The following is a 26,686-nucleotide window of genomic DNA, read 5'->3' on the forward strand; positions in this document are numbered from 1 at the left end:
TTGTTAAGTAATCCAGAAACCCGCAGTAATACTCAGTGCTGTACCTGGATGTTTCCCATGACCCCTGTGGACTCCATGCGACTGGCCACGTTCACAGTGTTGCCCCAGATATCGTAGTGGGGTTTTCGGGCACCAATCACTCCTGCTAACACTCCGCCCTTATTCAGACCTGGATGAGAGTGTTGACACGTGAGACATGTAAGATTGATAACAAACACGATATACTTACTAATTCTTCCAGCATTCACACCAATAATGCTCAGATATGAACTCAACCAGTGAAAGAACAAGGCTTTTATATGAAACAGGTATATATTAGCAAATGTTCTTTGTTTATCCATCATATTTAATGTGCCTCTCTGTTTTCTGATCTGCTCCTGTTTTAGCTTGCTGTTAAAACAAACTCAACACCTCCTCCATGTTTACCTGTTGCCTTGATAAATTCTGTATGTTAACCTTTTCCACAGCACTAATTCCATCCCGATAACAATATAGACCTGCCAATTTACAATGCAAGCTGTTACCGTTTTTACATGGGTCTTTATTAGGGAATTTATAGTACATTAATAACACCAAGGACAGAAGTACAACACAGAAAAAAACCTTGGTGTGAAGGGGTTAACACGTACCGATGCGTAGCATGAAGTTGTTGAATGACTGGTAGTTGATGTTCATCAGTGTGACCTTCATGGCCAGAGCAAAGTCTGCCAGGTCTGCCAGGTGCTGCCAGCGCTCTCTGTCAGACTGCTCCTCCTTCTGTCAAACAGAGCCCTCCGTTATCATGACTGGAAAAAACAATCAGCATTTTATCACAACTGAGATGATCATTTGTGAAGCCCAAGAAGGACCAAGACTCCGTACTGTATGATGTCCATATTATACAGATATATCACCACATTCAACTCTCATAGAAAATCAGCATAGTGATGCAGTCATTGACTTCTACGTTCAGAGTGAATTTTCACTGTCGCTTCAGTCAGTCAGAGACACACACTAAAGCCCGGAGAAGCCATGTGAGCGGTCTGACCTTCATGCAGGTGTAGCCGTTGCTGACATCTGAGGTGACACCTGATGCTGCCATGTAGGTGCTGCCGATGGTCTTGATTTTTGTGATGCAGCGGAACTGAGGTTCATCCAGCAGCTGACATGGAAACAGATGAAAGGAGAGGTTTAAACGGACTGAGGGTGAAAGTACAGGGACTGAACCTCCCACTACTTCAAAAACAGCTACTGTTCTTTTGGTCAAGAGAAGATCCTAATGCTCAGCAGACGTTTGGCAGGCAGCATAATGAATGGAATATGCCAGCGCTAAAGCTAGCAAAAAGTTACAACTTTTATTAATGAATGCCTATTAAATCTAGGCAACTGTCTAATGTCTCATGCTGGGTGTTATTACAGTCTCATGCTGTGTATCTCCAGACACTACTGCTAGGAAACACACACACAAGCAGAATAAGGGAAGCAGCTTACACTGTCAAAGTCAGAGATGATCTCATTGAGAAACCGTAAGCACTCGATTCCTCCATTATTGATGCTCTCCTCTGTGTAGAAGTCAGAGAAGTTGGGAATTGAGGCAAACATGACTCCAATCTCATCATAGGACTGGCTGTACAACTCCTGTAGGTCACATTAACAAGGTGGAAACCAAGACATCAGGAGGTTTGTGGAACAAATGAACCAAACCTGAATGTAGAGGAAATACTCCCTGAAATACTACTAATATAATATGATTTTATAAGATAAAACTATGACAATACTACAGATAATCATGCAAATATAAGACATGTTAAAAGTCAGGATATCTATGACTTCTGGAATAAGCGATGAGTGAGATAGTTATCTCACACACAAACACACACACACGCGTAAGGACCGACCTGGTGTGGATCTTACCTCATCCCTTTTCTTGGAGCCCAGGAAGTGTCGAGCCACATGTTCAGGCAGCATGTTGGTCACCAGTGCTTCATTCCAGCGTCTCATCTCATACACTTTCTCCTTCTGCTCGTGGACCTCGATCTTCCACAGGAACAAGGTGCGGGCAAGCTTCTCCACCTTCAGGCAGCGACAGACACTGATGTTAGCATTTGACCAGTATATTGATTTGGTCATCAATACACTTACAAGACAACGTTAATTCCAAAAAGTAGAGAAAGAGCTTTCAAAAGAGCATCTTTTTCTGTGAACTAAAGTTTATTTGCTAATTCGGAAGAGAATGACAGATACAAACAAATCACATATACTGTCCAATGGACTGCTTGACCATAATCTGTTAAAAAACATATTCTCTATTCTAGGGGTGTAACAATACACGTATTTGTATTAAAACCGCTCGGTACGAGGCTTACGGTTCGGTACGCATTACGAACCGAACAATTCCTTTGAATAATATTGCATTTATGCTAAAGCTTAAATTGTGTGAAATATAATGCGCTCAACAAGGCAAACCACCCTACGTAACAGGCAACATGCTGTCTGACAAACATTCTACTCTGGTGAGGCACGCTATGCTAAACTAGCTTACCAAGAAAACCAACAGCAGCACACACGCTACAAACTCTCCCCGCAGCGTTTAGGCAGCTGTTCCCTACTGATTCAAACAGCTAAAGGTAGATTTATAGCCGTCGATATGAGACGCTACTCTGGAGTGGAATACGAGGCTGTACGAACATGCTGAATGTTATTGAGCCCAGTGGCACTACTCATTCACGAGCCCATTTCTCCAGACCATAATTCCTGCTTTATAAAAGAAAACAAAAGCCCAAACAGAGAATACCATGTCCGAAGCTCCCGCTGACAACAGACGGCCGGACGTCACAGACTATACAAAGCTAGCTGACTGTAACAACACATTAGCTCACTACTGAATGGAGATGAAGAGCCATGTTCTTCAGACACAAAGCTACCCGACTGTAACAACACAATGGAGATGAAGAGCCATGTTCTTCAGACACAAAGCTACCTGACTGTAACAACACAATGGAGACGAAGAGCCATGTTCTTCAGACACAAAGCTACCTGACTGTAACAACACAATGGAGATGAAGAGCCATGTTCTTCAGACACAAAGCTACCTGACTGTAACAACACAATGGAGATGAAGAGCCATGTTCTTCAGACACAAAGCTACCCGACTGTAACAACACAATGGAGACGAAGAGCCATGTTCTTCAGACACAAAGCTACCTGACTGTAACAACACAATGGAGATGAAGAGCCATGTTCTTCAGACACAAAGCTACCCGACTGTAACAACACAATGGAGATGAAGAGCCATGTTCTTCAGACACAAAGCTACCTGACTGTAACAACACAATGGAGATGAAGAGCCATGTTCTTCAGACACAAAGCTACCCGACTGTAACAACACAATGGAGACGAAGAGCCATGTTCTTCAGACACAAAGCTACCTGACTGTAACAACACAATGGAGATGAAGAGCCATGTTCTTCAGACACAAAGCTACCCGACTGTAACAACACAATGGAGACGAAGAGCCATGTTCTTCAGACACAAAGCTACCCGACTGTAACAACACAATGGAGACGAAGAGCCATGTTCTTCAGACACAAAGCTACCCGACTGTAACAACACAATGGAGACGAAGAGCCATGTTCTTCAGACACAAAGCTACCCGACTGTAACAACACAATGGAGATGAAGAGCCATGTTCTTCAGACACAAAGCTACCTGACTGTAACAACACAATGGAGACGAAGAGCCATGTTCTTCAGACACAAAGCTACCTGACTGTAACAACACAATGGAGATGAAGAGCCATGTTCTTCAGACACAAAGCTACCTGACTGTAACAACACAATGGAGATGAAGAGCCATGTTCTTCAGACACAAAGCTACCCGACTGTAACAACACAATGGAGACGAAGAGCCATGTTCTTCAGACACAAAGCTACCTGACTGTAACAACACAATGGAGATGAAGAGCCATGTTCTTCAGACACAAAGCTACCTGACTGTAACAACACAATGGAGACGAAGAGCCATGTTCTTCAGACACAAAGCTACCCGACTGTAACAACACAATGGAGACGAAGAGCCATGTTCTTCAGACACAAAGCTACCCGACTGTAACAACACAATGGAGATGAAGAGCCATGTTCTTCAGACACAAAGCTACCTGACTGTAACAACACAATGGAGATGAAGAGCCATGTTCTTCAGACACAAAGCTACCTGAGTGTAACAACACAATGGAGATGAAGAGCCATGTTCTTCAGACACAAAGCTAGCTGACTGTAACAACACAATGGAGACGAAGAGCCATGTTCTTCAGACACAAAGCTACCTGACTGTAACAACACAATGGAGACGAAGAGCCATGTTCTTCAGACACAAAGCTACCTGACTGTAACAACACAATGGAGACGAAGAGCCATGTTCTTCAGACACGCCCCCTTGAGAGTGTCACCAGCGAGGATTTGGCATTTCTGCTGGATTGAAAACGTACCGAACCGTGGCACCACTGTATCGTATTGAACCGAACTAATTTTTGTGAACCGTTACACCCCTGCTCGATTTGCACTTTCACATGTGACTACATTTCCGAAGTGAAGGATTTGCCTCATGTATTCAAGCAGGCCACAGCTCAAGGAAAATATGTGGCAAAAGAACTTTTCTGTGACAAATGAAGTATATAATGATCAATAAGATCAATCCAACTGTATCATCTAAAGCGCATGTGTCAAACTTAAGGCCGCGAGAGCTTGAAAGGGATATGATTGTCTTAAAATTAAAGTCTATGCTGCTTTACAGTGTATAGTGACCGTAAACTACATCTCCCACAATGCATGCCGATTTTGTGAACCGCGAAATGACGGCATCAGGCTGCTAGACGGCAGTGTTTCCATTATCGGCGTTTAACTAAAGCAGTTTACCAACAATTGATTGAGTTGATAAAGATCGACAAATAATCCCCAAATGTCCAAGAAGAGAAAAATGTATGCAGAGGAAAGGCAATTTAATGAAAGACATGAAAGCGAATACATCTTTGTGCTTCAAGGAGAAAAACCGGTCTGTCTTCTGTGTTATGAGGCAGTGTCGGTGATGAAGGAATACAATTTAAGTCGGCATTTTGACACCAAACACAGAGCCAAGTATGCTAAATTTAGCCTTCAATAAAAACATTAAATTGTCCAAGAATTAAAAGGCAGACTGCAATGACAGCAGAATATATTTACAAAGGTTACAAAAATGCTGTGAAAGCTAGTTTTATTGTGGCTGAAGAAACCGACCGAGCTTCCAAGCGTTTTTCAGAGGGTGCATTGAAGCGGTGCATGCTAAAGGAATGTGAGCATGTGAGCCCTGGCCAGATACAGACTTTTAAAAATGTCAGTTTGTGAAGAAACACCATCACAGACCGAGTTCAGGAACTAGCAGGCAATCTGACAACACAGCTAGCTAAGAGACGAGCAGGTTGTCTTTTTCATTAGCTGTTGATGAAAGCAAAGACAACACGGATACAGCACATCTATCCGTGTTCATCAGAGGCTGAAGGCAGACCTGACCGTCCGTGAGGAGCTCTTGGACGTAGCTGCCATGCACGGTGACGGGGAGGAACATTAGCGTTCAAATAGCTTTGAACAAAGTTAATGTAATAACTTGTGTTTGATATTTGTCTGTTATTTTCTTTAAAAGTTTGACCTTTGCTAGAGTAATGTGGGTTTCCTAACCCTAAATTAAAAGGATTTATGTTATAATAACAGAAATGTGCTTAAATATATTGTTTCATTTATATAACTGCATGTACAATCTTTTTACACTTGAATAAACAATAATCAAATGCAGAGACAGTTATTTACCAATATGTTAGGAGTAGTTACATTTACACAGTCTTACAGTTACATCCATAATGCTGATGTGAACCGGGGTGAACATGAGTTTGACACCCTGATCTAAAGTGACCAGCAAAGGGCCCAAGTACGTCCAAGCAGATATATGAGGAATAAAGTCAATAAGTATCCCTCACCCATTTACTTAGAACTGTCTCTTTGGTATAAACTACATGTATAAATCATGAACAGATAGTCCATCTTTCATCACGGGGGAAAACACTAGTTTTACTTAAAGGAACATTGTGTAACATTTAAGGGAAAATAATATTCATCACTGTGTTTGACCAGAAACTGACAATCGTATTTTGCAAGCTCAGACAAAGCCATTTATATCTAAGTATGGAGCGGGTCCTCTTCCACTGGGCCCGCCATGTTTCTACAGCAGCCCAGAACAGACAAACCGAACACTGGCTTTAGTGGGAGCCTTTGGGCTTTTTACGTTACCTCAAGGTATGGATGGCTACCAAAACTTGGTATTAAGTCGGTCCAAGTGCTAAATTATTCAAGATCAGAGCATATAGGCTGCAACGTTACTGGAACTTTTTATCTGTATTTTTTATATTTAAATGTTATTTATTCTATTGGCATTTGTTTCTAATGAAATATGAATTACTTTACAAAGAGACTTTACTGTTGTAAACATTGTTGTTGCTGATCTAGAAACTCTTAGTTATGTTTACAATATAAATAAACGTTTATTTTAAATATGAGCTTTAAAATGTAGCATTCTGGTGTACTCTGAGAAGAAAGACATTTACTTTAAGCAAAAAACTAAATGTATTATTCAGTGATTAATCCGTTTTTCAGCTCTAGTTGAACAGCTTGCTAGTTAGCTTTTTTATTTTTTTCAATCAATATTATTATTATTAACCTTTATTTAGACAAAATCCATCGAGACCGAGGTCACATTTTCAAAAGTTTGTCATATAAAAACAAAGATAGCAAGAGTAGCGAGAACCATCGCCTGTACAAATAAAGTGATTAGTTTTCATTACTGTACGGCTTCATATTAACTTCTACTGTTACTGTACAGCGGTTAGGATTGTGGCCTCTCTTCTATTTGCAATTAATATGCATTCAATCCAGTTCAACTATTTAAATGAAAATGATAATCTACTCTGGCTAAGGTAGCTTATCAAGAGTAAAATAATAGCTGTGATTTAACTGCACGTGGGACTGTTAGTACTCTGGCTGTGGTCATCACAGTGAACAGTGTCTGTCAGTGTGATGAGAGGACAGTGAGCCCTTGTTGCTGTACTTCATCTCCTTGGAGCAGAGGCTCCAGACCCACCTCCACCTTTATCCAGGCCCAGCTCCACCTTTATCCAGACCCACCTCCACCTTTATCCAGACCCACCTCCACCTTTATCCAGACCCACCTCCACCTTTATCCAGACCCACCTCCACCTTTATCCAGACCCACCTCCACCTTTATCCAGACCCACCTCCACCTTTATCCAGGCCCATCTCCACCTTTATCCAGGCCCACCTCCACCTTTATCCAGACCCACCTCCACCTTTATCCAGGCCCACCTCCACCTTTATCCAGACCCACCTCCACCTTTATCCAGGCCCACCTCCACCTTTATCCAGGCCCATCTCCACCTTTATCCAGGCCCATCTCCACCTTTATCCAGACCCACCTCCACCTTTATCCAGACCCACCTCCACCTTTATCCAGACCCACCTCCACCTTTATCCAGGCCCAGCTCCACCTTTATCCAGACCCACCACCTTTATCCAGACCCACCTCCACCTTTATCCAGACCCACCTCCACCTTTATCCAGGCCCACCTCCACCTTTATCCAGGCCCAGCTCCACCTTTATCCAGACCCACCTCTACCTTTATCCAGACCCACCTCTACCTTTATCCAGGCCCACCTCCACCTTTATCCAGGCCCACCTCCACCTTTATCCAGGCCCACCTCCACCTTTATCCAGGCCCACCTCCACCTTTATCCAGGCCCACCTCCACCTTTATCCAGGCCCAGCTCCACCTTTATCCAGACCCAGCTCCACCTTTATCCAGACCCACCTCCACCTTTATTCAGGCCCAGCTCCACCTTTATCCAGACCCACCTCCACCTTTATCCAGGCCCAGCTCCACCTTTATCCAGACCCAGCTCCACCTTTATCCAGGCCCACCTCCACCTTTATCCAGGCCCACCTCCACCTTTATCCAGGCCCACCTCCACCTTTATCCAGGCCCAGCTCCACCTTTATCCAGACCCAGCTCCACCTTTATCCAGACCCATCTCCACCTTTATTCAGGCCCAGCTCCTTCACATCTCAGCCCTGCGTCAAGCTGCGCTACACAAACAGCCTCCTCTCCCTGAAGCTCTTTGACCTCATCACCTCATCAGTATCTGGGCCTTTCATTCTACTTTGAGTTAAAACAAACAACCTGCCACCAGATCCGCCGGTGTTCCGCATGCAGTGGACGTTAACTTAACCCAGCAAGTCTGAACTGTAACGGAACATAACGGAACTTAAACTTTAACGGAGGGAAAGACGCTGTAGACATCGTAACGCTGATTGGCCAAGATTCGACACGTCACATCAAAGATGTTTTATTGTGAAGATCACAACATCAACCTGAGAAACGCTGGCTAGTCAGTTGACGCCGCCCTTCCCCGACCCCCCCCCCCCCAAAAAAAAACCTCTACGGATCTACACGATTCATGTAGATGATATATTTTGATTCAAAACCGTGAATTTCACCGAAAAGCGACAAGTTTACAGGTATGAATAAAGTTTGCACTAAAACAAACTGTTTGGATTGGATGAAGTGAAAGACAAATCTGTGGATGGGATACTACCACTAGAATTACAGAATAGTTTCTGGATACTGTTTTGTCATTTTCACCTGCTATTTACCGCCAGAGGGATCAACAAGACCAACTGGCTCTGGTTTAAAAATGTAAAAACCCTACTGGGCTGGAGATTTGCAGACTTAATAATGTAAGAACGACAGAGAAAAAAATCCTAAGACATAACAGAAGACTTGAGGGAAGGGCTGAAGATATAAGTTAAGGAAAGGCAAACCAAATTTGAAGAGGTTACACACTGAAATGCCATTTTAAGAGATCATTAATTGCAAATTGATTACATACAAACTCATAATCCCCAAATGTTTTGGAATGAGATAAACAAATTGAGTCTCAGAAAGTTTAGCGAAACACCCATGAAGAAAACTAGAGAATGAAATCACGTGTTTAGAATAAGTAATGGAATCTGAAATTAAAGCTGATGTTAATAATTCTGATTATTATCACAAAGCAGAGTGCATCACGGCCGCTCAGCTGCTGCTCTGTGGCCAGAGACACAGTGGGGGAAAACTGTTTGTATTGTTTTGGACGGTGTCTTTCAGCTAACAAAACTAAACCCACTGCTGACTACATCGCTGCCACTCAGCGGCTGCTCTACGGCCAGAGACATTGTTACTCCATTACATTGGTTCAATTGGTCTAAAATGCAGCAGCTAAGATTACCAACGGTTCAAGACGGTTATCAATTTTATTGTTGATCTTTAAGGCTTTAAATAAATAGGCCCCTAGTTATCTGGCAGACCTATTAACTGTTTATGAGCCTGTGTGCCCTCTTAGATCAGCTGATAGTGGCCATCCCAGAGCCAGACTGGTGACTACGGGCTTTCGGGCTTTCGGGCTTTCGCAGTCCGGGCCCCCAAACTCTGGAATAACTTACCTGCAGAGATTAGATCTGCTAAATCTACTCAAAACATTCTTCTTTAAAAAGCTTTTATCTCTGTGTGAATTCTATTTCATTGCAATGTGTTAATATATATTGTATTTTATTATAATTGTTTTACTGTTTTTTTTCCTATCAAGGTTGCAATGTTACTAAGACAAGTACTACACAATTAAAGTGGCCCGAACCGGCCACGGGAGCAACAAACGGATTCCTGTTGGCCTGGCCAGTTGATTGGCCTTGTGTGCCAGGCTAGTGTTAAAAATGCTAAATGTAGATAGGTAGATCAAAACAAAAACTACTCAGGGCAGAAACAGTGACTCAGAATTGTAGACTGTCAGCATGGAGAAGAACTGGATGGGGTACAGTATACAGTATACAGTCTGTTGGAAATGCGTGTCAAAGAACAAGGATATTTTTGTGCAGCAAGAATTTCAAAACACAACTGTATACAAAACAAACAGAGCTTTTAACAGCAGCAATTCATATTGTTACCTCCATGTTTTACTCTCACAGTCTGTAAAGTTGACCAGATAGCTGGTCGGTTAGCTGTCCCTCTCAGAGTGCAATGACAAACGGGTTTTCTCCTTTTTGGGATTGTTGAATGAATCTTTGTGGTTATTGATACCCTGTTTGTGTTCAGTGCAAAAACGTTTCATTTGGCACCTTGTTGGGTTAAACTTTAATATCCAAATATATATGCTCTAATATACAGTTTAAGGGCTGTGAGATTTCTCTGTTACCTTTACACTGTTAACCATAATTGCCTGTTGCCATATTAACCTACAACCAGAGTGTTTATTGGTTCTGCAGTTGTCATTCATTTTATTTTTATCCAATTGAAACACCCATACTGTCCTGTATTTAGACTTTTGCAAGATAAATGATAAGAATTGCTGATGATCTTTAGTCATAATTTGTTGTTTTTCTGTAACATTAAATTCTTTGCATAGTACATCAGATATTCCTACATACAGATCCAAATCAAGTTTTCTGGAATGCTTTTTGGCAATCATAATTAGATTAAACTTTTTCCTCTTTACTTCTAAATTCAGATATCAGGTTTGAGGTCATCATCCTCATCTAGGAGTGATGACATGTCGTTGGCAGCTGTAATATTAATATTTTCTGATTGTTGAGGGTAGTAATACCATCACTACATTCCAAAATGTAATATCTAAGTACATTGAACACAGAAGACATTTACTTACATGTCGGGAGAAATAATAGAAGCTGACCATCATAATGAAGATCATAATAGTCATTGTGAACTTGGAAGGCACCAGGTATGACCTGCAAAGTAGAACATTGACATATTGACAATTTCTGCTTTAATACTAGTGTTTCAACCCCCCAACCCTACAATTCCTGAACGTTAAGTTATTGAACAAAGCACACAATATTGTAACTCTAGCTATATAAACACAAGCAGAGGGAATACTCTCCTCCAACCATGAACATACACTCCTACCTTGGAGTCAGGTACAACACAAGTGACATCCCCCCACGCTTTTCCACAGTCCTGTGTCGCTTAAATGAGCATAGACCCTGAAAAAGGGCACGACATGTCCAAGAGGTAGAACCGCATCAATGGACAGGTATCAATCACGCCGCCGCCATACTTTGACACTCACCCCGCTGAACAACAATGTGGCCACCGACATTGCCACATTGTGAAGATTGAGCGCAAGATTGAGCGCAGAGGGTCTCGTCCCACCTGTCTATAGGCTTGGGAGATCCTATAGACTCACAAAGCCATCCCGCAAGGCGTTTCTTGGATCTATCCCCGAAGTACACAAACAGCTGTTCAGTGTACCTGATGGAGGCCGTGCGTTCAACATAACATGCCAACATACGAACTGGGCAAAGCAGATTCAATTTTACCTCCATGTCCCCTTCATGGAGTGGAAGACAAAAAGCATCAAACTGTATAGCCCCTTGACCTGAGAGAACTCGTTATTCGATCACACAATACCTTAGCTGAGGTCAAAGTGAGCAAAGTTGTCTTTAATGACAACGTCTTCAGAAAGGATCTCGAGGCCTCGGGTACCTAGGGCAGTTCTCATCGTGTGGAGGCACGCATCAGGGGGCGCCGTCTCCTTGCCCCCTTCAAGAACCGCTTCACAAGAGGGTGGCTAAAAAACGGTCTTTTGACAAAATGGTTTTACAGTGGCATGAGACAGCCCTTTATCCATAAAATATGGCAAAAAGGAGAGAATAAAACCAACTGCACAAGATAGGGAATCTAGTCTCCTTTCCTCGCACCAGCATTGGAACCCCAACCACTTTGCCCATTAGCAGGTAGTGGTGGATTCAGCTCTCGCAGCCAGGATGGTCTGCACAACCTGTACTGATAATTCCACCATCCTCAGTTGTCCCTCTCTGGAGCCAGACACAGAGAGGTTAGCGAGGTGGTTTATGTGTCAGTCCTTCATTGGGGACACATCCACAACCACTCTCCCCACGTAGGTCCCTCCACACATCCGTTAACAGTGAAATGTAAGAGGTCATTCCTCCCAGAGCTGTTCCTCACAACAGCTGCTGTGGGGATCCCCAGTATCGGAAGTTGTCCCATACTGAAGGGGGAATGGTAACCAAGCACCGTTGTGCTTCCTGGCATTCAAGCGCAGGCTGGTGATCAGACAGCTGATTGCTGAAACGGGTGGGCTGTGAAGTCGTCCTCTAGGGGGGGCACACCCAGATACCTGCACCCAGAAACTGCTCACTGTCCTTTGTGGAAGCAGGGGGCAGCGACACTCTTATTCTCCATCATCTGCAACCAAAGCCGCTGTTCCAGCGGGAATGACCAGAGGCATAGCGTCGTCAACTGGAGCAGGGCTCTCAATTTCATTGATCTTGAGGTCCTGCTCACCTCATCACTGCAACACATTATGTCAAACAGTCTGAAGGGATCACACTGCTACTGGTGTCTGAAGAAGTTTTTTTTTGTGGTGACTCAGTTTTCTAAAGAGAAAAAAGATAGCAGACAGCGATGTGCTTGTGGTTGGAGGAGAGTATTACCCATGGAGTCGAGTAGAGGAGCCTGTGTGAGTTAGAACACATGATGACATGAAACTAAGTCTTGGCTCACCTGTAGTCTTGAAAGCGGGCCATGTCATAGCGGTCGAAGATGTCCCTCCAGCTGTAGATGTTAACAATGCCGGTGGCCACTGTGATGAGCAGCATCAGTGTGAGCTTGACCATGTGACTGACCTGAACCAGCATGGTGGTGGCCATCAGTGCCAGCACAGCAATGTAGCTGTAATATTTGGGGTTGTCCAGACAACCGTCAGCGCCAGACCAGGAGGAGGAAGAAGAAGATGAGGAGGAGGAGGAAGGGGCCACTGTGGTGCTACCTGAGTCTGGGACTTGAGGCAGACAACTCAGCTAAACAGTGGAGAAACAAAAGGTTATGAGCTCAGTACTATTATCACTATCACTCTATGATCTATGCTCAGCTGTCCTTTAGCAGCAACATCCAGAATTTCAATGTTTTTTGGTCCAATTTCTTGGCTCTAGTGTTTCCGTGGCATAGATGTAGCCTATATACTATATACAGTACAGCTCACTAACAACGTGCTTATGGAATGAATACACTCTTACCTATCTTTTTAAGACTGTGGTCTTTTGTCAATTTGAGAGCAATTTGAGAGCATGACTGGCTTCAGTTTTCGTAATGCTTTCCATCAAACCCTGTCCTCACATTAAAATAGCCTCTGCTTGTGCTTTGATTTCTGTTTAAACTGTATGCTTGCACTTAGATGTTATTGTTTGCACAGATTTCCACCCCTCCAGCCCTCCTCCTCACACTCAAGCTGCTTGGTCTTTTTTTTGTGTAATAATCCTTTCAAAATAACCCAACCAATAGAATGCCAGTTGTAATGTTGACCAATGAAGTGATCCCTGCCTTGTTGCAGGTGCATTCGTTAGTTCTTAGAGCGCCCCCGACAGGCGGTTACACCTTAACCTGGCCCTTCAAGGCTTTATTATGTACTTCCCTTGCTTTCGTTACGACTTTTGAAATATAATAACTCTTACTTTTTAATTTACTATAATAACTACACCCACTACTGGACCCAATTTTATATTTTGCCGTATGCTGAAAGGATGGCCTGAATCAACCACAATCAGCTTGCTAATTGACAGCAGCTTACAGAGCCAGCCATTGGCGTTCTATAGCTAAAACATTACATTACAGTCATTTAGCAGATGCTTCTATCAAAAGCGACTTACAAGAAGTGTATTCAACATCGGTATTCAAGAGAACTACTAGTCACCAGAAGTCATAAGTGCATCTCCTTTTTTAAACAAGCATCTAAGAGCATAAACCAGAGCAAACGTACAGAAACAAACTAATATGAATACAATCAGTGCTGAGTGGAAGGCTCAGGGTAGCACTTCTTGAAGAGGTGAGTCTTCAGCCTGATGAAAGATGGCGCAGAACTGAGGAGGTAACCACTGCGGTCTGCCTCTTCTTCTTAACACGTGCATGGTCTGCCCGCATTAAACTATTTACCTCACTGTAGCTATGGTTTAGTCTTGTAGTTCCCTTCCTGGCTTATGCTGAACATACTTGTGTTGAAAGTGATCTATTTTCAGTCTCCGCTAACATTTGATGCAGAGTTAATGTTAGCTTTGTAGCGCTGTGCTATGTTTTTAGTTTTCTGGGTGCCACGGTATAAAACGTATTGTCAGTGGTATTCCTGTTGACTAGTGACGTAGCATGCTGCTGCTTGTGTTGCATTGACTGGTGCACTCCCAACATAAACAGATTCTCACTAGAATATGCGGCAGCTACTTGTGCCACTAATTGTAACTTGCTCCACTGACCATTCTTTGTTCCCCTCTAGCACAGCCACAGGAGGCCAGTGCAGAGGTTATAAAGAAAAAAGTAGGGGTGGTGCGCTGGTATATATTAACTTTACTATTATTCCAAAAGTGGTAAAGAAAAGGGATCATGTCATTGGTCAACACGACACCCCATATTCGTTTGGTAGGGGAATTTTCACAGGCTTATTGCGCAAACAAATCCAAGAAAAGATGTGGAATACAATATACAGAGCAAATCAAAACGCAATGAGGGTTTTGAGGGAAGCATTACAAAATCTTAGGTAAAATCAATAAGTCATGCTCTCAAATAAAAAAAAATTGATAGGAAAAAAAGTTCCATAAACACAGGTTTTGTCTTTTGTCTTTGTCTGTGTAAGAAACAGCAGAGAGCTGCTCACCATGTCCATGATGTCGGCCATGGTGAGTATGAAGATGGCTGCCATAGCCCAGGTGTTACGAGCCCAGCGGGTGTGGTCGATCCAGGTGGAGAAAGACACCAGCTTCTTGGGAAAGACCTGACACATACACCATTCCAATTAGGAAAGTAACAGCACATTATTCTATCACACTGTTGCAGTTCGCTAAAGCCTAGAAACCAAATCATTTCACTCTAAAGCTGCATCTTAATTACATGCTATATAGGGATGTAGTTCAAGAGCATTTCATTCAAATCAAATCCAGTATCAAACCCAAATCCTTACAATCTCTTATGAAATCTCATTAGGCTTCAACTCACCTTTTGTTGGCTGAGAAAGGCAGAAACAGTGTTTAGTTCATGTTTAAAGCCTGTACCTACAACCTTTAAAAGAGTTGAGCAGCATAATATTATTAACAATAATATTATACTCCATGGACTCCTAATCCAAATACTGAAGATCCTGATTAAGAACAATGAAGTTGATGAAATTCAAATGATAATATGATATGAATCAAAGTTTAACTGGGAAAGTCATAAACTGCCGTGATGTGATTAGATGATAATTTAAGATACCTGGCGGTTGTACAGTGGTGTTACAGAGCGACACTCACAAACAATCTTTAGGACGCAGACGCCAGCTGCAGACAGCACATTAACATCAACCTTTCATTTTAGCCAATAAGGAATTGAAATGAATTAGCTAATCTAATCTAAGACAATATCTAATCTGCTGCTGCTGATGTCTGCAATTTTTAACAGCAACTTCAAAAGTAGGCTAAAATGAGAAGCCTGCTACCTATACGTTAACCCATTGCTTTTTAATATTAAAAAAGAGTGAGACAAAACTAACAAGGTTTGGAGTAAGAAGTGTATTCACCCTGAAAAACTTAAACTGTGATACATCTTAAAATCCAACTGAACTATTTAGTTACCCATTGTTGATGGAGCTTATGTCCCATCTTCATTCAATTTCAGAGCATGATTTAATGATTTCAAGTTCACATTTTGCAATGCTTTCCCTCGTTCCCTGTCCTCACACTCAAATAGCCCCTGCTTGCATTTGGATTTGCTCTGCTTCTGCTGAAACTTTATGCTTGCACACAGATATATTGTTGCTTGCACAACCACTCTGTGCGTTACTGTCAATGAGCAAGATGACTGTGGTTGATTCACGGCATCTTTGTCAGTGTGAGGAGAAAGGCTGGAGCGCAAAAAATCGCCAAATGTGTGCACGCGTTTGAGCAGAAACAGAGCAAATCCAAGTGCAAGCGAGGGCTATTTGGGTGTGAGGACAGTGTTTTGAGGGAGAGCATTACAAAATCTGAAGTTAAATCAACGAGTCATAGTGTCAAATTGAAAGACCACATTCGTTAATAAAGATAGGAAAAATGCTCCATACTTGTTTAGCTTTCAAATATGAAATAGGCAGGACATTTCCAAAGTTACTGTTTGATTATCGTTAACTAGTATAGTTTTATTGTTAAATTAACATTTTAGTCGATCAAACTTCTTTCAACTTGTCATTTGTCGTGAGATTGAATAAGTTGAACTGGCTCTGTTCAGCCATTCATATTACTGACTGGTGTTTTTGAAAATAGTTATAAAACTTGCCCACTCATTTGGGACTGCATCATCAGAATGTGTTCATTAGTGGAGCGTAGACGTGTGGAAATGTCTCTATTCTAAGATGCATCACGATGCGGACGTGGATGATTCTGCACTGATGCAGTTAGAGAACATAATCAAGAGTTTTGGTATCATTTAAGGTCAGTATGAGTCCTTACTGTGTTTCTCTCTCTCTCTTCTCCTTTGATCTCTGTGTTTCACCGAGGGTGGAACTTTGCACACATATACGTGTGCGAAGCAGAGAAGGCATTCAAACGATCGGCTGTCCGGTAACTTGTTTCTCTTGCTACCAATATCAGCAGCATGTTTCTACAATGTTGGGCTAAAATTCTACCATGGTGCAGTTCACCCTGTCGGGAGTAAGAGTAGAAGAGCTATGAGTGAGGCTAATGCATGCAGTGTAAAATGCCATGGCATTAAGGAAGTGCCCTGTTTTAAAGCTGCTATGTGCAAACTTTCTTTTGAATTTTTGCATCAGTTTATGGTGGAAATGTCTTTTGTTATGTAAAGGAAAACAGTAAATTAAGACGCTAAGTGACAATTCCTATACCCATCCAGGGTCATCCGAGGTCACACGTGACTTGATATAAAGACTCGACCTGCGTGGGCGAGAGACTTGTTATTCAGGGTTAAGTCATCCAGGATTCATAGAACCGTAGTTACTTCCGTAACTTTCGTTTTACTGGATAACAAGCATCTTAACATCTACATTTTTCACCCAATTTCAATTGATCATCAATGTATTTAAGTACATGGAGTACTGTAGTTAACCCCCCCCCAAAATAAACAACTTTTGGACACAAACGTTTAAAGACGCTACGTTACTGCATCCGGTTCATGGACCCCTGCAGATCTGTCCATTTATGTGCTGGGTTCAATCAATTACTAAAAACTAGTAAAACGTTGTACTCTTGTAACACTTTGTCCTTTCATGCCTGTCAATGTATTCATCTGAGTCCTGGGGACAACAAGCGCTGGCAAGAGTAAGTATTTTAACAGTTTCATTTATGTTAATTGCATATTCAAATTGGGAAACGGTTACAGTAGTGTGTATGTGTGTCGGAACAAATATAATCAAAGAAAATGGATTTTTAAAAAGGGACAAATGTAAATATTTTGTTCAGTTTGGTCAAACCTTAAACTTTCATCCTGTAACAGAGATGAGTGACACCTTCTCCTTCTAGCTGACCTTTGGACACATTGCAGTTTGGTGTGTATGTAAATCCGTATTTCTACACTATACCAATACTTTACATGACAAACTGCATCTCCCTGATACAATTTCTGATAGCTAAACAGAGTACAGAGAAACAATACAAGTCTTCTTTATAAAAATCTGATTGAAGTTATTCTACTATGTGCAAGGTTACACATCATTGTAAATGTGGAAATGCTCATACATCAACATGCATTGTGGTCTTTGAATTGTGTTCTGAAGGGTTTATGAATTAAACATATTGTTGGCTGTTGTGTGTGCTGGGCCGCCCTGAGTGTCCACAGAACAGCTGGGAGACAGGACTTCACTCTGCCTCACTCCATGTCTCTGCATCTCTACACTTCACTACTTTATCCTCACAAACCAGACCAACCACTTCCTCTACATCTGCTATGTATTTATGTATGTATGGTATGCTACCATGTATGTATGCTACATCAATTTCTCTGACTGATTCTGCTTTGCTTTGTTTAATTCAGTTGAAGTGAAGACTGGTGTAAGCTGGCAGACAAAGAGCTTTCTGTCTCCAGGCTGAGGGGTGCTGAAGTCTGTGGGAGACTACCCAAGAACATGAAGTCAGTGAGGCTGAGGATGAGGCACACAACACCCCTCATTCTGAAAGTGATTGTAAATTCTCTGGATCATTTGATGCTGACTGGCTGTTCAGTAGTGTCTTCTTCGTTCTACAGCTATTACAATACTTCATATTTATTAGTTTTTCCTCCACCGGTTGGAAGTTCTGTCCAAGGCCAAATTGAGGTTGACAACCAGGCTGACCTGACCTGAGATGTGTGCTTCCTGTGATTTCCTCTATGTACCAAATACATGGAAGTCTTGTATATTAAGTACAAACAGTGCACACCAACAACATCAGTGCAGAGTTTACCTTTGACTGTGAGTATATCTATGGAACTGAGACAAACTTCTACAAAGGCTACAACACAAATAGCATATAGCCCAAGTATTCAGTAAAGCTTTGGTCTGCTGGAGTGTAATGTCTCTAGGTAATCTGCTTCAGTTGTTCCTTTAGTCTATCAGGATGGAAAAATGATGCATCTGATGCAACAGCAAACAACTGTTAACAGTTTTTACAGTGTGTAAGATCCTGACTTACTTCTTTGTGAGGTGCTCTTCTATAAATATGTGACTTCTGCTGATATCTACTGTACATTTTTACAGCACAATCCCAGCACTCCTGGATAATCTTTATCTCTGGAGCCAGAAAGGCTTAACTTTGGAATTTAATAACCTGAATTTTTTCATCTGTAGATCAAAATCCTGCTGGTGCATGTCGGATGTGTGAGATACATACGTTAAGCTAGATAGACATTTATTTAGGGCTGTGAAATGATTAAACATTTTAATCAAATTAATCACAGGTTTCTGTGGATTAATCATGATTAATCACATATTACCGATTTTTGTCATTATTGTGCGTCTTTGCGGTGCTTTGATGCTCGAGTCCCCCGTTGCCACTCGTAAAACTTCCCCTCGTCCTCAACAATATTAATCGGTCTACAGCTTTTTGCAATCCATTTGGCAACTGTGCTCGTCAACTTGTCACAGGCAGACTTAGTGAGGGAACTACGTTGTTCAGTGAGGGTGGTTTGGCGCATTCCACTTAAACTCCCCTCACCGACCAACGCATGCGTCGCGTGGAGATGGTACTTTAGGCTGGTAGTGCTACGGTGAAACCATAACGTCTTCCCGTTTACGCCCCTTTTCCTAGAGGCGGGAATTGCCCCCTCTCTACGGCAACACTGATGGGACATATCTTCAACACCAGAAAGGACAAACATGAGACAGTCTGTTACATTTGTTTGTTTGGATAGCAGCTAACGTCTGACTGCATTAGAGATGTTTTGATTGAGACCTGTATGCTTTTGCTTCGATTATTGTTGTGTCACCTTCGTGATCTTAATGTTTTGGATATATCCTTCCACTGCATATTGCAGTCCCTTTAGCCTTGATCCGGAGAATATCGCGGAGATATTACTCCAAAAAGTATCACTGACACTGACAGATATAGCGCTGGTCCCCGTCCTCGCCGTGCTTTAGGGTTGACAGTCCTGGGAGTTTTGTCGACGTAGCAACAGTAACTAAGGGGGCGAACGCTCAATTGTGGGTATATTGGAAGCTCATTCTGCGCATACGTTAAATGCGTTAAAAAAAAATAACGAATTAATCCTGTAATTTAATCATAACGTGTTAACGCGTTATTTTTCACAGCTCTACATTTATTATAACCTTCTCTAAAGATGGTTATGGTAACTGATGAAAACGGATACAACAGCCAACAATGATGTATCATCCTGGAAGAAATACAGTTAAGTATATAAAGATGCAAGTTAGCTGTGCAATTACACTGCCATGACTTTAACGGGAAAAACGACAGGTCTTTTTGGGGAGAATTAAATAATGTCATTTCTTTCACATAAATGCTGTCCCTATTCCTTTTGCATGTCTCAGTAGCCTCCAGCATACCAGAGCCCTGGACGTGGGACACTTAAATGGAATGCAGCCATTATTAAACTCATGAGTTACTCCTGTACTGTTTTTGTTATGACATGTCAAAATGTCTGCTGTAGATGAGCTGTGTGGCTGGTACAGACCATCACATTCATACAAGAGAGCCACTCTTAATGAACGGAGATGGAAAGGTTACTGTGGGCTTATGGCATTGTGATATTTGATGTGATATTGATAAGTTCTGAAGAGCCCAGAGCATTGTTAACATTTCCTCAGTGACTGCCTGCCTGTGTGCATGTTGCTGACTGACCTGAACTGACAGGAGCAATCAATACTAGCCAGCCTGCTGGATATCAATATATCTGAATTTCCATGACAAGGCGGAATGGAAAGTACTGCTGCATGCACAACACACCACATGTTTATAGCAACTATGAAACGATTTTGCGCTGTCAAAGGACTGCACATTTAGGCTTCTAGTGGAACTCCCCCTAAAAGCACAAACCGGTTTTTCCCATTTCTGTTTCTATCTGAAATCGGTGAGCTTTACAGGTGTTGGTAGATGTGTTTTTGAACTTTCCCCCTGCTTCCTGTCCTGATGCTGATCTCATCCTGACTCCAGCTCCATAACTGACACACATCGACACTGATTTCCTCAATTGAAAGGAGGGGAATTTATATTTCCCAAAACATTAAACTATGTTAAACTATTTTCGAACAAAACATTACTGAAGGTACATTTGTGTGACTGTTCATTTTCAGGAATTAAGAGCTCATAAACTGTCAGAAAGCTTGCTAGGGTTCTCTGTGTTTGGGCATAAGAGAACACGGTCTCTCCGGTCGCAGAGGACAAGCCATGTTTCCTGGCCCCCGGAAGAATCCCAGCCACAAAATGGATACACACTCTGCTAGTTTTGGGCTTTGGTCAGACTAATCTGACACACTTGGCAGTCACCATATCTGGAGAAGGTGTTGCTACCTGATAACTGGTACTACCAGGCAGAGAAAACATGACAAAACACTCAAGTGTAAAAGTATGAAAATAGGTTGTAACTCACTCTAGGGAAGATGGCAGCCAGAGAACAGATTGTCAGGATGAGCAGCAGGATTTCTCCCACTGCAAAGGTGATGTAGTTTGCAATCAGCCTGTTCCATAACACAGGAAAACACAGACAAACCTTGAAAAAAATATCAGTGGTAGTAGTCAACAATACCAGTTCAAGTCATTAACAGCTGAACAGAAAACGATACTGCAGAGAGCAATATCACAGTGAGTTGGGTTGCGCAAAAACATTTTAGATCCCAAGAGTGGAGGATTCCTCACAGCACTGAGTAAATAATCATATATAATAATAGGATTATTTTGCCAATTTATGTCTGAGCCAGAGCGGGACAAAAATGGAACATGGCCACAATGTGAGAAAAAGAAAGGGAGAGAAATGACTCCTGGGTTAGGGTTAGGGTGAACTGACCAGGGGTCTATGAGGGCCTCCATAGCTGCAGTGAAGAGCAGGACCACACAGGAGCAGCAGAAGGCAGCTCCGCTCTGTTTCTCCTTCTCCACAGAGTAACGAGTCTCCAGGTCTGGATCCACAAACCTCAGGGAGAGTGTGTTGGTGTGTTTCCCCTTCAGACTGACAAGACAAGAGAACCCGAATACTGACATCCGTTTTAAAATATTGGTATTTATGAGATTAGATCAGTGTCAATTTTAATGAATGAACACAGAAGGATTCATATATATGAAAATCTATAGATATGATTCTCTCCACAAAAATATTTTTCAATGCACACAAAAACAGTTATCATTATACATAAATGTAAACAGAATCCACACTTAAGATCTTTCTTGTTTACATTTTTTTTTTTTTTAAATTCACAAATGTATGTATTTCAAAGGATTTGAAATTTTCATCAAAAACATATTGGGATGTTGTTACATTTATATACAAACTGTTGAACTGGGTGTGTTGTGTAAACTTGCATTTGTGTGTGGGTGTTTTTCGGACTTCCCTGACATCGCTCGATTCATAAAATGCATTTTTCAACAGCAAATCAGCCAATCAGATGTCTCCTCCATTTTCAACCACTCACAAGAGCTTGCCCCCACGAGGGTATACCCTTACATCATACTCAGGTAGGGAACAAGGTGGAAAGCAAAAGGAGGAAACATTGTTTTCTTTGGTGGTCCAATGATTTGACTTGTGCACCCCAGCTAAGTGTTGAAAGAACCAAGTGTGAGCAGATAATTCTGTAAGAATCAGAATCAGAATCAGCTTTATTGGCCATGTATGCATACGCATACAAGGAATTTGACTCCTTTTTCCCCCCAAAAAATCAATCCAAACCAAGAAATACAACAACTAGGCTGAAGGTTACATCCTGGATGTTGAAGGAATAATGTATGGGGTCAGATCAGTCTCAATAATTGCAAATGCACACAGAAAGACTCACAAATGCACACAGAACAATTCACAAATATATTCGATTTACAAATGCACGCAGAACAATTCACAAATACATCCAATTCACACATAAATAAAAAATGTTAAAAAAAAAATCACAAATATATTTCTGCATTTGTATGTATTTGTTTGTGGATTTGTATGTATTTATTTGTGGATCGCACTACATTTATTTGTAAATCGCTTCACATTTATTTGTGGGTTTATGAGACTCCCCTGACGTCGCTGGATTCACAAATGCGTTTTTTTCAACATAGACCTGTCATTGGCCAATCAGATGTCAGCCTCATTTTCAACCAATCACATGAGCGCAGCTCCCCCCTCCCCTCCCCACGAGACTGCCAGCTTTGTTGAATCAGGAAATAAATATTGTAGCCGTCTGTGTTCACCCAGAGCTCTACGATACCTCATATCAGTAGAGACCGGACCAAACTATGTGTGTGTAAACCATATGGTACAAACAACGAGGCCACGAGGCTGCCAGCGTAATACTGCGTTCACACCAAACGCGATTCGCGTCGCGTTAATCGCATTAATTGCGTTAATTGCGCCGCCTGTCTCGCCGGGGACTATTTGTGTTCATTCGCGTGAATCGCGCTGGACGCGCCAGTGAGGGGGCGCGGCTTATCGCCCTGAAAGCCGTTCAACTGTCCGCCGTCAACTGTGGAAAAAATAACCTCTATTTCTGCTTAGTATGTGTTGTGGAAGTCCCAGATATCACGGGGAACCAAACGCCGTCATGTCTGGTTCATAACATAGTCCGGAGGAGCTCCGTGGATTTCATCGAACTGTATTCACTGTGTCTAGCAAGCCACACGTCGGCTGTTTACCATAGCTGTATGAACACAACATAAACTGATTTGGCTGTGATTTAACAGCAATAAACCAACAAAAAGGGACTCCGAAATAACATTTATACACATAGTTTGGTCCGGTCTCTACTGATATGAGGTATCGTAGAGCTCTGGGTGAACACAGACGGCTACAATATTTATTTCCTGATTCAACAAAGCTGCCAGTTTCGTGGGGAGGGGAGGGGGAGCTGCGCCCATGTGATTGGTTGAAAATGAGCCTGACATCTGATTGGCCAATGACAGGTCTATGTTGAAAAAAACGCATTTGTGAATCCAGCGACGTCAGGGGAGTCTCATAAACCCACAAATAAATGCAGTGCGATCCACAAATAAATACATACAAATCCACAAACAAATACATACAAATGCAAAAATATATTTGTGATTTTTTTTTACATTTATATAAATCGTAATTTATTTATGTGTGCATTGGAATGTATTTGTGAATTGTTCTGCATGCATTTGTAAATCGAATATATTTGTGAATTGTTCTGTGTGCATTTGCAATTATTGAGACTGATCTGACCCCATAATAATGTGATTGGGTGAAACAGCCTGCCTGATCTGGACCGAATTGGTGCTTTGTTGTTGGACTTATGTGCTACCAAACACTTTGTTCACATTGGGCGGTTCATAAGTGTACTTGGTACCAGAACACCCGATGCCTTTGTGGTCGTATAATCAGATCTGCGGCTGTGATCTGGTTAAGTGAGGAGCAGAGCTGACACCTGATCACCACCTGGTGGTGATTTGGATAAAATTATGGGGGGTGGCTGCCTGACAGACCTGGTAAACCCAAACGTATAGTGAGGGTGAACTGGAAGGGTCATGGGAGTTTGCCATCCAGTCTACATGTGTTTTGTGGACTTGGAGAAGGCTTACATGTTCCCCGGGGAATGCTGTGGGGGGGTACCGCAGGAATACGGGGAACCGAAGTTGTTGCTACGAGCCATTTCAGTCCTTGTACAACCAAAGTGAGAGCTGTGTCTGTATAATCGGCACAAAGTCAAACACATTTCGAGTCGGTCCTTTGTGTCGAAATGGGCCAGCTGAGGTGGTTCAGGCATCTGATCAGGATGCCTCTTGGACATATATAGGTTTAGAGGTTAGAGGTTTTCCGGGCATGTCCAACTGGTAAGAGGTCCGGTGGGTACACACTGGAGGGATTATATACCTCGTCTGGATAAGCGGATAGAAAACGGATGGATGGATTAGTGGATGGAGGACGTGAGCTAAAAATGTTTTGAGCAGTAATTAAATAAATATAATAATACAGCTTTTCTATTAGCATCTTACATCTGATGATGCTGAAGACCTTCAAGTCACTTTAGGATGCCTCCTCAGTTTATATAAGCACGTCGCCACTGCACTGAATCAAAACAAGACTGGCCTGGCAAGCCTTGGTGAGCTGGAACACTAGTATAGCCGCAGTTTGTCAATATTACAATGAAAATGACTGAACCAATCAGATTTCAACAAAAACGAGGATCATCCGAAATATAATAATAAACACCCTCTGACCACCAGCCGGTTTTGGCCTAAAATGGATCGGTCGTTTCCGATGACCAGTCTGCCCCGGCTTCCCTGATTATCTTGGTTGGCTACAACAGCCTGCGGACTGATTTCTATTGAATGGACGGTTTTGCCAGGAAAATCCAAAGGATGTGACGTTTATGCACACTTCAGCTCTACTATAGCAGCAAAAGTGTGTAGCCAACATAACAAAATACTGTCTTGAGTAGATATTTAGTAATAATAATACCTTTAAAAATGTGTTTTAAATTGTGTGCAACTTCTACATTGCTACAAAATGTGACCTTAGCACCAAGAATCAAGAACTATGAAGCACTGAACTGGCATCGTCTGGTCAGATTCTTAATCTTTCTAATCAGTTCACAGACGGGGCATATCAGGAGGTAGAGTGGTGAGTAATCCCTGCTTCTTCCTGTCCACATGTTCAAGTGTCCTTGAGTAAGACAATAATAAACTCCAAGTTGCTCCCCATAGTTGGGTCAGCACCTTGCATGCGTTTGGTAGAAAATATAGAAGCGCAGTTCATTTACGGCTGTTCAGACAACATTTAACATGTGAGAACTTTGGCTTCTTTTCGAATTAAAAAAGGGTTTTGTATGATTTTTCTTTATCTATCACCAAGTAATTTAGCAGAATAAGTAAAAAAATGTATTGTTACCCAAAATTAGATATCGTATATTCACTAAAATCAAACATTTCCAACAAAACCCAGCTCTATTTATTTGTTCACAATAGAATAATTTCTAGCAGTGTGATAAATAAATAACTAAAATGAAAATCTGATCCAAAAAATGTAACTCTAATGTAATGACCACCAACATGACAAAGTAGTATCACAAAGATGTTTTGTATCTAGAATAAAGTAGTGCTTTATCAACCAGTGACGGTATTCACTTACGCTTGGACTGTTTCTCTTTCCAGCAGAGCCTCGTTGAGCAGTTTGTTGAGCTCCTGTTCGTTCTCCTGAGCATCGATGACCCTTTCAGCCAGGTCCCGCAGCCGAAGCCTTCTCCGAGGGTTAGGGAAAGATGGATTTACCACCTTAAGTCCCAGACAGAAAAAAGTAAATGGAGAACACCCAAATCATTTCTATATCTTACTATATCAATGCCATGTCAGCAATTATGTTAGTCAGCTGATCTGTCCTAACACTTCAATCTACCACAAGAACCCCCTCTGAACATCAACACCTTGCTGACGCTGGGTAGCGCTTCATCCCAGTGTTTTATGACAACAATATCTTAACAACTAATCAGCACTCGAACCACTGCTGTACGATAGACTAGCATCACTCCTTTGCTTTGTATTATCTATTTGGGCTACTATCCATTTGTTTTACATCATTTTTTCATCATGAGCACCAAACAGAGGATGTCTGCTTCATACTTCATATAGATGATCTTGTCACCACTCAATCTGACAGTCGTAACGTCAGAGCAAGGACAAGGCGTACGCTAATAAAAGCACAACACTCACCAGCAACAGCCAGTGTCTGCCCAGCCGATCTGCTCCCACAAATGGGAGTTCATGATAGACAGACACGGCCAAAACAAGCTTCTCCTCCATTTACTACAGTGACATCACCAGTGCTTTTCTGAAAAGATCTGAAAAGTTCAGAGATTTTCAACTTGAAGCGCTCTGAGCGCTAAGAAAGAAGAAGCTGGTTGCACACTTCACACTGCGCAGAGGATGAACTCTATTTTAGACCCCACCAGCT

At 42.0% G+C, this 26,686-nt stretch overlaps 1 protein-coding gene across 2 annotated transcripts in view; it reads right to left on the reverse strand.

Moving 5' to 3' along the window:
• adcy3a (adenylate cyclase 3a) overlaps window positions 1-26,686 on the reverse strand; it is a 67,420-nt gene that overhangs the window by 7,508 nt on the left and 33,226 nt on the right. The window contains exons 10-20 of one of the 2 annotated variants that reach the window (XM_079165324.1): window positions 25,868-26,010; window positions 21,590-21,751; window positions 21,176-21,263; window positions 14,787-14,903; window positions 12,650-12,945; window positions 10,770-10,851; window positions 1,894-2,052; window positions 1,471-1,617; window positions 1,028-1,141; window positions 630-756; window positions 45-169 (exon numbers count right to left, since the gene is read on the reverse strand). In XM_079165324.1, coding sequence (XP_079021450.1) covers window positions 45-169; window positions 630-756; window positions 1,028-1,141; window positions 1,471-1,617; window positions 1,894-2,052; window positions 10,770-10,851; window positions 12,650-12,945; window positions 14,787-14,903; window positions 21,176-21,263; window positions 21,590-21,751; window positions 25,868-26,010 — 1,560 coding nt within the window. Of the gene's footprint in view, window positions 1-44; window positions 170-629; window positions 757-1,027; window positions 1,142-1,470; window positions 1,618-1,893; window positions 2,053-10,769; window positions 10,852-12,649; window positions 12,946-14,786; window positions 14,904-21,175; window positions 21,264-21,589; window positions 21,752-25,867; window positions 26,011-26,686 lie in introns of those variants that run through there. The other variant, XM_079165323.1, reaches the window with a different exon arrangement.

This window comes from Pholis gunnellus (assembly GCF_910591455.1).
Source record: "Pholis gunnellus genome assembly, chromosome: 8".
Taxonomy (NCBI): Eukaryota; Metazoa; Chordata; class Actinopteri; order Perciformes; family Pholidae; genus Pholis; species Pholis gunnellus.